General features: G+C 42.1%; 1 protein-coding gene across 5 annotated transcripts in view; it reads left to right on the top strand.

Moving 5' to 3' along the window:
- The window catches only part of ttll7 (tubulin tyrosine ligase-like family, member 7), a 69159-nt gene extending 57294 nt beyond the window's left edge, over positions 1 to 11865 (top strand). For 2 of the 5 annotated variants that reach the window (XM_034881877.1, XM_034881878.1), the window contains exons 18-21: positions 173 to 253; positions 1985 to 2145; positions 4256 to 4429; positions 11226 to 11865. In XM_034881877.1, the coding sequence (XP_034737768.1) occupies positions 173 to 253; positions 1985 to 2145; positions 4256 to 4429; positions 11226 to 11346 (537 nt within the window). In that variant the 3' untranslated portion in view covers positions 11347 to 11865. Of the gene's footprint in view, positions 1 to 172; positions 254 to 1984; positions 2146 to 4255; positions 4430 to 5761; positions 5866 to 10357; positions 10463 to 11225 lie in introns of all 5 variants that reach the window. The other 3 variants (XM_034881882.1, XM_034881881.1, XM_034881880.1) reach the window with 3 other exon arrangements.
- The last annotated feature ends 328 nt before the right edge of the window (positions 11866 to 12193 follow it).

Below are 12193 nucleotides of genomic sequence, written 5' to 3'. Positions count from 1 at the left end.
ATTGCTGGGAAACAGATGTAATAAAATGACCTGCAGTGATTTTCTTTAAAAAACTCTGAGGGTGTTTTTTAAATGTGTTGCTTGATTGTTGTTCTACTTTTTAAGGAAGTCTATATTAAAAACATGTATTGTGCATGTTTTCCCTTTTTTAACCCTGACGTTTCTTCCACAGATCCTAGACAACTGGAAATACCACAAATCAAAGGTGGCCTCCTATTGGCTAGTGAAGCTGGACTCTACCAAACAACGGAAGGTAATTCCTATGCTGGAATCAGATTGCAAGATATCTAAGCCAATTTACCTCTGACTTGCCCCTCAAGAGAATTAGATGACAGTTAGGCTGAGTTTCTTCAGTAGAGATGTTTAGAGTCAACTTATTATTTCAAACCTGTTACAACATTTGCAAGAATCTAGATAACAATCACTGCATCCTAACTAGGTCATAACCCCAACAGACAATAATAAATAATTCAGCAAGGAAAAAAAAATTAGATGCTTTTCGTAATAGAAAGCGCAAAGTTGTAGCCTATTGGTTTGAAAGAAAGACTGGTTGTAATGTGGCATTGAGCCTCAAAGATTAACAAGGCACTAAACTGTATAGATCTGGCAGGTATGTGTGTTTAACAAAGATAAAGCGCTAACCTGTGAGTGAGAAAACCTGAGCTGCATCTAGTTATATTATTATTTTTAGTAAATCTTAAAAATGGGTCACTTTTATCTTTTCACACCTGTATAAATGTCCTGCCTTCCCCCAATCTCCCACACAGTCTATACTGTAGCCCTGTATAGAGTGGGCGTTGTTAAAACCTGTGAAAATGACAACATGTCACCGCTCCAACCTATTCCTTTGAATGCTTTCGAAGAACTTTTAAAATAATCAAATCAAACTTAAAAGAGAGAAAAAAGACACGGATGTACATCATTATCATGTCAGACAGTGAGAGGAAGAGACACCAAATAGGATGTAAACAAAACAGAAGAGGGGACAAGACGTGAAATGGCATCCAGTAGGCGTGTCAGTAATGATGTGATCTCTCAGCCGCTGCTTTCTGCCGTGTTGTGGGCTGTGGCGTAGCGAGCCAATGTTTTTTTATTTAGAGTGGAGCAGCCTAATGAGCAGCAGGCAGAGGTCAGGAATGTAGCACCCACTGCTCTGCCATCTGATTACCATACCAAAACATATCTCTGTGTGTGTTTACTCATCTATCCGTTTGTCTGAGTGTGTATGCGTGTCACGCTTGCCTTATATTGCTGTAGGGAAATCTTGCCTCTTCACATCGCAAACACACATGCACGCACACACTGTCAGATGGGCATGTCAGTAATGAGGAGCGAGGAATCAAAGTCAAAAGAGCCACAGCACTGCACTCTGAGCGGGGTGAAAAGAGAAAGAAAAGGGGAGGAAGAGAAGGCAGTGAGGTGGGTAGGGAGGAGGAAAACGAAGAAGGGAAGATGGAAGGCTGGCGCAGGTGTCCTCAGACCGCCTGGGAACTTCTGACACCTTCTCTCCAAGACTGACGTCGGTGCAGCAATTAGTCCTCCCCCATGCTCTCCGCTGTCTGCCCCAGCATTTTTTTGTCTAACCCACACACACACACACACACACACACACACACACGCACGCACAGTATGTCTGTGCATGCTTTAACATGAATGCAGAGATACACTTCCTGAAATCCTCACTACAGATGTGTATGGTCTGATTAAATTAGGATCAGGATATGTTTGTACATATACTATATGTATACTGTATGTGTTCTTACGGAGTGAATGCATTAAACTTTGTGATTGCAAGTTTTAAAGTAAGAAAAAAAAAAGATAAAAACATCTTACAGTTGAAACAAATGCCAAGTCATGCACTGCAATTAAAAATGCTGTTGCCTTATGTCTTGGAGCATTCATTCCCTTTATTATCACATGCTTGGTTTAAATCTTTTTTTCTGTTATTTGCCCCTATCTCCTTCTCACTTTCATCGTCACTCAGGTGTTGGACATTGTACGTACCAATGTACGCTCAGCGCTACAACGGATCTGGAGGGAGCCGGACGTAGAAAGTCTCCACCTCTACCGGCTCTTTAACCGCGTCTTCAGTCGGCTGCTCTGGAGTCATGGCCAGGGCCTGTGGAACTGCTTCTTGAACACCGGGTAGGCCAGTGTGAGCCAAGTTCTGAGCTGGGTTAGGGTGAGGGTGAAATGGCTGGGGTACACTTGAAATAAACTAGTTTATAAGCATCATTTGACCACATCACAATCCAAAGTGGGGCGAGTAGCCTACTAACATGGAGAGAGGAAAGGAAAGAAATTTAAATATGTTAACTGTAATGGTGACTTAAATCAAGACCAACGTACCAAGACAAAAAAAGAGACAAAAATTTGAAAATTTGAGTCAGAAAGAATACCCTTAAATGAACAGAGACGTTAATGGACACTTGCCTGCATGCTTTTAAATTAACACAAACAAGTGATCACACTGCAGGCCAATTACTGCCACTATTTCATCTCCATGACTAGAAGTTCACGCACCACCCAATCTCCCTATGTTCGTCAATATATCATTTTCAGTGACAGCACGGACAATTTGCGATTTTTATTCAGTATGACGAGGGAAGCAACCACAGCTCAATGACAGAGAATGAGTGACAGACCAACCTGCTGCACTTTTCTGAAAGCTCCTGGGATGAAAGAAACATGTTAGTACTCTTCGGAGACGGGGTGTAAATTAAGGTCATAAATCTAGGCTGTTAATCAGGGCTTTTTCACAGGTGAGATCAAGAATAGGAGAGGGGAGGAATGGAAGCAGGAAGGAGGTGAATGAAGGCCTCTTAGTACTTTTACTACAGTTTGTTTTAGATACTGAAGTTTTCATTTGGCTGTTTTTCGACTTATTTGATGTGACAGTAAGTGGCTTTCTTCAAGATTCCTACAGCATACACACACACACACACACACACAAACACACACACAACTACTGTTTGCCATCAGTGGTTCACATTGGCTTTCGCATATTTTGCTTCTCTTAAAAGGCACACATTAGCAGTCTCAGCACGCACGCACACATTCCCACTCACCCTCTCTCTCTCACACACACACACACACTCTCACTCCCACTCACACACACACACACACACACACACACACACCTAACATGCAGACAGCTGCTGTGCTGGTAGCTGTATGAAGGTGTGACCTTTTTGCATCTCTTCCTCTCCATATTCTTTACAGTTCAGTTGTCAGTGGCCGTGTTTCCCTCGGCCCAGAGGGCTCAGAGGGTGTGACTGAAGTTACTGCCCACAGCTCTCCATTTTCTTCCTCCCTTACTTCCTTGGCAGTCGTAATTAAGGGAAAGTGGGGAAGGGATTAAGCAGGTGATAGAGATGAAGGGGATGATAAGCACAAGGCGAGATGTGGAGAAACCCGGTGACAGAAAAAAGCGGAGATGACAGTGATTGAAAATCAGACATCGTTAAAAAAAAAAAAAATGGTAGATAAAAGCGAGGGTGGAGGGGTAGAGGCCTGGGAGGATTAGCCTAGTCTCAGCTACCCCTTGCACGCTGCACCCCATGCAGCTTTTGTCTGACTACAGCTTGCCTGGATGATCCAGCTAGCTTGCTAGCCTATCATCCTACCCCTCCCTACAACAGGCCTCGGCCCAAACACGGATAAACCCAATAGGGGGCCCAGATGTCACGCAGGAACAGAGAAGCGGTGCACCTCGAAAGCACACTCCAACTCCTCTCTTTCTCTTGTTTGATATTTTATCTAAGGGACTTAACAACAATCAAACGGCCTAGCAGCTATTGTGGCCAATGAATTCAACAGGCTTTGAAAACGACTTAGAGAAAGAGAATGGAAACACACACACAGTTTTGAACTCTTTCAGAGGAAGCACCCCCACCTCCCAAAGAGTGAAAGGGCCTAGACATCAAACGTACCCCCCTGGGTTGTATGTCTCAGTTGTTGAAGCTCACTCACAGTGAGGGGTAGGTCTGGGGTTGTAAAGGGGGTTAACTGTACTTGGATTTGTTTCTTCCTCCTCCCTGCATGTCTGCGTGTGTGTATGCAAGTGTATATACACACATGAACTGTACACTAGGGCTGCACAATTAATCGAATTTTAATCGCGATCACGATTTTGACTTCCCACGATCAAATTTGCGTGATCAAGATATTGATGATTTTATGGTGGTGCTAATCTTTTACTGCTAAATGCATTTCACGCTGTGTGTGTGTGCCTGTCCTCTCATTTGGTCTCCAGTTCTTCGTGGGAGACCATCTTCAGTAAGAGCAGCGAGGTGGTGTCACCCCAGGAGCTGCAGTGCTGCCGCCGGCTGGTCCAGCTATGCCGAGACTGCCTGTTGGTTGTCTACAAGTTTGTCTCAGAGTCCCGTGGCTCATTGACCGGACTGAGCCCTGAATGGGACGACACCAGGTGAGGAGGACACCAAACTCTTTAATGTTTTCCCACTGATTTCTTTATTTTTCAAAAGATTCTTAGAACGTTCCTGCTTTAATAGATAGTTCACTATGCAATATGGTGGCTCTATAAGATTCAAGGACACAATGGGATTTAAGATACTATTGGTAGGTCCCAGGTTAAAGCTGTACTCAGTGTCCTTCTGCAAGACGTTAAGCTCTTGCTCTGGAAAGGGCAATGATCTAAATGCCCGAAAAGTCTTCAGACCCATAAACAGATTATTTTATAATATTTTATATCCATCTAATTTATAGATTAAACTAGTGCGCGTACATATGGTCAAAATAACAATATTAAAACACTATAAAACGACCCAACGCACACTACACATCAGGGACAGGAAAGTAAGCCTACTGGGATACTAATCCTGAGTTACATAAGATTAACAGGAGACATCCTTGGTGTTGGGAGAAATATTGATGGTGTCTTCTTCTGGTTGATATTTAAGTCCGGATGGAAACTTGTTAAAGCTGAGTCTGTTACAGCAGTAAAAACCACAGAGATGCCTAGTTATAAACTTGTTAAAACTCCCTTTTTAAAAAGCACTGAAAAAACTAAATGGATTAACTTTGACATGCAGACAAGAAAACCTTTGATTTCAACAGCTATCATCATTTAACCTCTCTCAGGAAAAACAATTCCCCTCTCTTCTCCATGGAGACTTAGAGCAATCATCTTCATCACATAACCCCGATAAAACAAACAATAAAATAAGCCTTGTTCTATTTTTAAGGATAGACCCCGCAGGAGACAGCAGCTCAGGTTTGGAGTGAGCGAACTTTTAAAGCACATATGCTTTGGGCTGCCAGACAAGGAGGGAGGAGGGTGGGGAGAGGGAGAGAAGGAGTGTGCTGTTAACAGGAAATAATGGCCCACAGATTAGCGCTCAGGTTAGCCCAGGGCCCCCCGAGGCCTGCTTAATTCAATTAGAGCCCAGATGAGCCTGTGCAGCAAATGACCTTATGAGAGAGAGAGCTCCTTTTTTCCTGGGGCCTTGCGTTGCATGATTCATAACTCTAGCGCATATTTTAACAGGCTATCACTTTGCGCCCACAGTATAAAAACCTCAGCTGTTACGAGGATAGATTCAAGAATATAAATTAATCAGTGGAGTATGTGAGGACTTTAAGATAAAACTGTAATTGGATTTAATAACTCGAGCATCCACAAAATGACACACTGGTGTATCCAAATGTTTGCAGTAGGTATCCTTGAGAGTCCATGTAAGCATGCATTGGTCTGTCTCTCCTTATTACTTTTGTGTATATATTTGTCTGTGTAAAAAAGCTTACCATTTGCTGCTGGACCAGCCTCTACCCATGGCTCCACCCCTGCCGCTGTCGCTGCCGCTTCTTCCTCCTCTTCCTCCGTCTCTTCGCCCCTTGACACAGGTCTCTGCTTGGTTTAGTTCTGCTAAACCCCCCCAATCTCCCAGCACCGTCCCTGTTCCCCTGCTTTCTGCTGCTCTCCACCACCTCACAGCTGTAACAAAGGCTTGGTCCCACCTGCCCAATGAGGGTTGCATTGGCTACACAACCAACAGTCTAGCATGCTCTCCTCTCCTTTCCCTCACTACCATTCAAACAGCTGATGTTTGGAATGACTCATTCAGCATGAGAATCGGATATGTTTCAAATGATCTGAGGCCCAAAACTATAAACAATGTATTTGAAATGAAGGAGAAAGGAGAAGAAAGCATATTAAAAGGTCCCATGGCATGAAAATTTTACTTTGAGTTTTTTAAAACATAAATATGAGTTTCCCCCACTGGCTAGAAATGGCGTTAGGTGTAAACCGAGCCCTGGGTATCCTGCTCTGCCTTTGAGAAAATGAAAGCTCAGATGGGCCGATCTGTAATATTTCCTAGATGTTGTCATAAGGGGGAAAGGTTACCTCCCCTGTCTCTGCTTTGCCCTAGGCAAGCTGGTCAAGGCCACACCCCCACCCTGCCCCTCTCCTCTTCATTAGCATTGAAAGCTACAAACACAGAAATGGCACATACAAAGAAAAACTGTAATTCTGCACCAAGGCTGAATTTCGGGGAAGAGACTTTAGATATAGTATTAGGGGACCAGTAAGGTCTATATAAAAGCCTCCAAAAAGGCGCATGTCATGGGACCTTTAAGACGGTTTGGAGCACTGTTTTTCCACATCGCAACCATTCAGCCAACTGCTGTACATCACCAGGCAATCACCCTGCTACTACATGCTTATGCCTTCACTTAACTCTTTTATCAAGAGCAAATTACCTTGAGGAAATGTTCAGTACAAGTAGCCTCAGTGGGAAGTGAGCGCCTCACCTGCACTGCATCAGTGCCATAATCAATCTAAGCTATACTCTCTTCTAATCACAAGAAGACAGAACATTTTTTGGCTTGCATCATGTGTTTTGCAGTTTCATAACACAAACGGTTCACATCTCTCCATCAGGCATGCAGGGAACAGTCGCAACACGCCGCCACTTCACATAGATGAGAAGCAATTAGGATTACTTTCTTATTGATGCACAAGCTTTCTATTAGGATAAATTGTGTGTGTGTGTGTGTGTGTGTGTGTGTGTGTGTGTGTGTGTGTGAGACTGTGCATGTACATGTCATGTGACTGCTACACAACAATCATTCTTCCCATCTCAATGTTTCACACCCAAACTACCCTCAAACTATTTCTCTTGAGCTGTGTCCACATCCAACTGACATGTAACATTTAAAGGATAGGTTCTGTTTGAAACAATACTCACCGGCCCATACAGTTTGTACATTGAAACAATGTAAAAATGACAACATCCACAGTCCTTGTTACCTAAACAAAAATTCTTAATGCTGTCACAAGAGAAACACAAAGAAGGAATTTCGTACTAAACAGGTTAACTTTGGAAGAAGATAACCACTTGATTTGTCTAACTCAGACTGGGGAAGCCAAACATAGGCTTCAGCTAAACTTTATAAATATATTTTTTCACAGAAAGAGGATTGTGGATTTTGTCCTCTATGTCTTACATTAGAGTCACAATAGTAAGGACACTAGTAATAATATACTGTATGAAGGTAAATATGGTACATAAGGTGAGAGCTTGTAGAATACAATGTGAGAACTTGCAGAACAAAAAATCTGAACTTGTATGTCAAAATTTGCAGTTGTAAAAATAAAAGTTTTTTTGCAAGTGCAAATTTCATTTTTACAAGTGCAAATTTTAACATACAAGTTCAGATTTTTTGTTCTGTATGTTCTCACATCGTAAAATAATGGACTTAAAACGTTAAATAAAAAAATAAAAAAATGTACCTTCAAAATAATAACTGCAACCAGTAACGTTCAATGAACTGTACATACGTGAGTATAGTTTTAAACATGCTTGAAAAAATGTGGCCCCAATTTTTTTATGAAATCTTATTTAAATTTATTATTACGAAATAATTAGGTTTATTCTACCAGGGTAACTTCAGAACTTCACTGAAATAATTCTAGAAAAAAAACTGGAAAAATAGCGGGTCAAGTTATGTTTTGATCCAAAGATATTAAAAAAGAAGTGTGAAATAAACATATATGCATAGGTTATATGTGTTTGAGAACACATTTTTGACACCTGTATACTGTATATGACACTTCTAAAAGGCTAAAGTGGACAGATATCTTAAGGTTTCTAGTTCAAGATGAGATCATACACAGAAAATTGCTTTTTTGGAAGACCAGTTTGGCAAACCTCCACATTCCGACTACTCGAAGTATCTTACACATTTAAATTACACATCATATATTTAGGCTAATTTGGTTCCTTTGAACTAACTAAATACCTGCACGGTCTCTTCTGCATGTACACACACACACACACACACCCACACAAACACACGCATAACGCATACAATGGCAGAGCTCTTGGCAGCCTTTGGCACATGTCAAAGTGGGTCTGTTGGCTGAGGTCTTTGCGGTCTCCACTGATGACCACACCTGCCCGCTCTTGTTGAAGCATCCTTCCTCTGTTGAGTGCCCTAATCAGGTGTGTCAACAGCCACATGGGCCTTAGCAAAGTCCTTCAGTGTGTGTGGGCAGATGAGAGGAAGTAGCCAAATAGCTTCACTAATGACTTTCTTGTTAAGCCTGGAATTACTGTCACTACCCAAAGACAATTTTCCCATGATGACAAAAGTTTCAGATTCTATTAACTTTCATCTGTCTGAAAAGTGTGGCAGTAATTAGGGTTAATAGGGGTGTTGAGCTGAGTGTGGGCTGCAGATAACCTTCAAGCCTCTTTGTACCTCTTGGTTTATGATTGCGTCAGGTATTGCGGCAGTCTTCTCCATCCTTAGTCATGGCATTTTGTTTTGTCTGGTCTCCTAATTTGCTGCGGCAGTTGCATTTCGATAGAGGACTTAGGAGAAGCATGGAAGGCATGTCGGTAGAAACAGTGGTGGATTGGAGCTGTGCATGTAACAAGCAGAGCAGGAGAGTATCTTTCTGTCTCCTTCTCAACTGATGGATTGAAGCAAAGCACAAGTACATGGACAAGAATCCCCCTGGCTTTCAAGCATGCACACTGTTGCCAAGCTCTTCTTCATGATCAAAAGGAGGACAAACCTGGAAGATACCGAATGAGAGTCCAATTAAATTTAGCCTGTAGAGACGGCAGCCGCTTGGACGTGAGAAGCCCTCCCACCGACCCCTTGCCATTACGAGCATCATGATGCTTTCTATGAGCAGAATCTTCTCAAAGTGAATAGCAGAGGCTCTCTGAAGAACACACACTCGGGCCCCCAATGAATGTTCAATATTTGATTTTCTTTATTTTTTTGACTGACATTTCCATGTCTGGGCTTGGGGGTTTCAGTGAAAGCCTTATGGAAATGAAGGGGAGAAAGGAGAAAAAAAATAAAATCACACCACAAATCCATGAACAGAATCCCAATTGATGAATATCATGAATCTATGGTGATGGAATAAGGTGCCGAGCTGGGGAACACATAAGAAATGAATCCAAGGGTGACACAAAATCGTGGTATGGAATCACTAAATGTCACTTCGAAGACTTGCTTGTGAAGCAAATGTGAACGTCTTAGAGCAAAGCATATGTTGCCCTCCTGTTCTCTTGGGTTTGAGTGGAGTTTAAGAAGAAGGGCTGGACTGAGCCCTTGTTCACCAAGTCCAGTCAGTGCCGAAGAAGATGTGCTGGAGGGATACCTCTGGCCCTCTTGAAGCTGTCTCAAGTGCACTTTACTTGGACTAAATGAAGCTAATTTGAATCCCTTCTAACTCTCCTGAGTCGGGAGCTGTGCTGAAGCAGACGCTCTCAGCGACATGTGCTTTTTATATTTTCCTCTTTCCGGTCGCCTTTAGAAGAAACTGCTCGGCTAATTTGTCTAAGAGCTACTTCACGAGAGGAGAGAGAGCTGTCAGAGAAAAAGTATCTCTGCACCAGCTCAAAAGAAGACATCCTTTCTTCACTCTGTAATCCTCAGCCCCAGTGGCTCCTTTTGATTAGATTGTCACATTTAAAAACTTCCACAAGGACTATCTCTTTTGTCCATTGTTCTCGTTTAACTAAACGGGTATTAGATGTACTTTTTATTAGCAACGACTTTCTGCAGATGTGGCAATAAGGTCACATAATGTATAACATCCCAATACAAGAAGTGTGATGCAAAAGCCCCTAAATGTAAGTCATTCTTCCAACTGATCAGTCTGGGAGAATTCAAACCTGCCCGTCTCATGTTTTCTGAAGAATACCGCAGCATTTGCATAACCTTTAGTTAACCATGTCCAGGATTTGATCATATCATCTGACATTCCTCTGACAACCATATCTGACTCATTTCCAGTAGCTAAGGAAGATGGGAGCAGGGTTCAGCTCCCTCTGACTCTATCTCAACCTGACGCTGGTCTCATTCTCAGGTACTGGAACGCTGTTAGCAGGAGCTGCCTCACTGCTCTGTCTCGGTGGAAGGTGTCATAGAAAAGTCTTAGAAAGGTACTGACGCCTATGCCTCGGAATGATAGGTGAGGATCTTCTGTTAATGATACCAACATTTTAACAGGATCAAAGTTGAAAAAATCTGAAAGATCTGCTTCTGTCAGTAATTGGTCAATTTATTACTCTATGAGCACATATATAAATATATATAACCTAATTAAACAGGACTGTGACGGAGAGCACGATGTGTATTGCCTTTTAGATTTGGTACATTACATAAAATTAGAGCTGTAATGATAATCAACTATTTAATCTAAATAGTTGATCATTAGCACGAATAAAAAGCAAAACCAATATTGGTGTTTCCACATTTCAAATATGAGGATTTGATGCTTTTTTTTCATACAAACTAAATATATTTATGTTTTGGACTGTTGGCCAGACAAAACAGGACATCTTGTCACCTTAGTATGTGGGGAATTATAACTGTCATTTTTTGGCATTTTATAAATAAAAGGATTGATTAATTGAAAAAAATGTTAGTTGCAGCCCTACACAAAATACCCCGGATCATATGGATCTCACAATGTATTTATTTGTTCTCGTTTTCAAAGTGAGAGTGGTCCCATTATCTTGAAATCACCAGGCTATTATTAAAGTGGAAATGTGCAAATGGAGACGGCCACAAAATGGTAGAATCAATATATGGAAAATATGCAGTGTGTGGTCTCAGTGCCGAGCACTAATGCGCCCTGACCTCTAAATTGTGACCTTTGCATATCTAATCCTCTCATTATGTTCATCCTCTCCCCTAATCCCTCCGTCCCTCGCTCCTGCCCGTCTGTCCAGGTATCTGCTGCCAGTGACCTCCCAGTTCATCATGAAGTGGCCTTCGTCCAGCTTCGGCCGCATCTCCTCGGCCGTTCCACGCTCACGCAGCCTTTTCGCTGCCAGGATGGGCCACTTCTGAGGTCACCGTGGCAACCTTGGCTTTTTGGACACCTCGCCTTTTGACCTCAACCTCCCTCCCTTGACTCCCACGCAGCCAAACTCTGATCTCAACTCCAGCTAGCTCTGGACACCTGACGGAGCCTCAACAGGGGCAAACCCCCCCCCCCCCCGTGGAAGACCAACAAAGAAAGGCCGGATGATTTGGGATAGCTAAAGGGCCTCGTTCACTTTAGATTAGTTTGGACTGGCCCGGACCAGCAAACCACAGGTACTCACGACCGCTATAGCCCCAGAATCACCAGACAATGGGTTTCCCCCTCTTTTCTCATTGTAATTGCTATATTGTACCTGCTCACTGTACAGTTATAAGTCATGGTACTGTAAAGGGAAAAAATAATGATTACTAAACAATGCAAGGATTATTTATTTATGTACTTACTTATTTTGTAAGGTATTCCACGAATGCAGTGAATGCTGATGCAGAATGCAGATATGGAATAATATCAACAAAGCTATCCCTTGTTTGAGAAAGTGGATGAAAAAAATAATATTTTTGCTGCCTGTAATCAGTTATTTTATGGCCGAATTTAATTTATTTCCTAACTTATGTCAGAGGCTTTATGTTTATAAATGTTTCAACAGTCACTTTATGTTCCAGTTTTTACAGTGGAGAGGTGGTGCCCAGAGAACTCAAAATGTTTTAACTTTTGAATGCTAATGCTTCATGTTTTACCTGTGTGAGATTAAAGGTGGCGCTATTAAGCAACATAATGTTTAGAATGTCAGTTGTAAAGCCAAGCCTCTTTGCCTCTTAGAGAGAGAACGAGCTGACTTTGACACCACAGCTCAAAGAGCCAAACTTAAGT

This window comes from Etheostoma cragini, chromosome 9, assembly GCF_013103735.1.
Source record: "Etheostoma cragini isolate CJK2018 chromosome 9, CSU_Ecrag_1.0, whole genome shotgun sequence".
Lineage (NCBI taxonomy): Eukaryota > Metazoa > Chordata > Actinopteri > Perciformes > Percidae > Etheostoma > Etheostoma cragini.
This window is presented reverse-complemented; position numbering and strand designations above follow the sequence as displayed.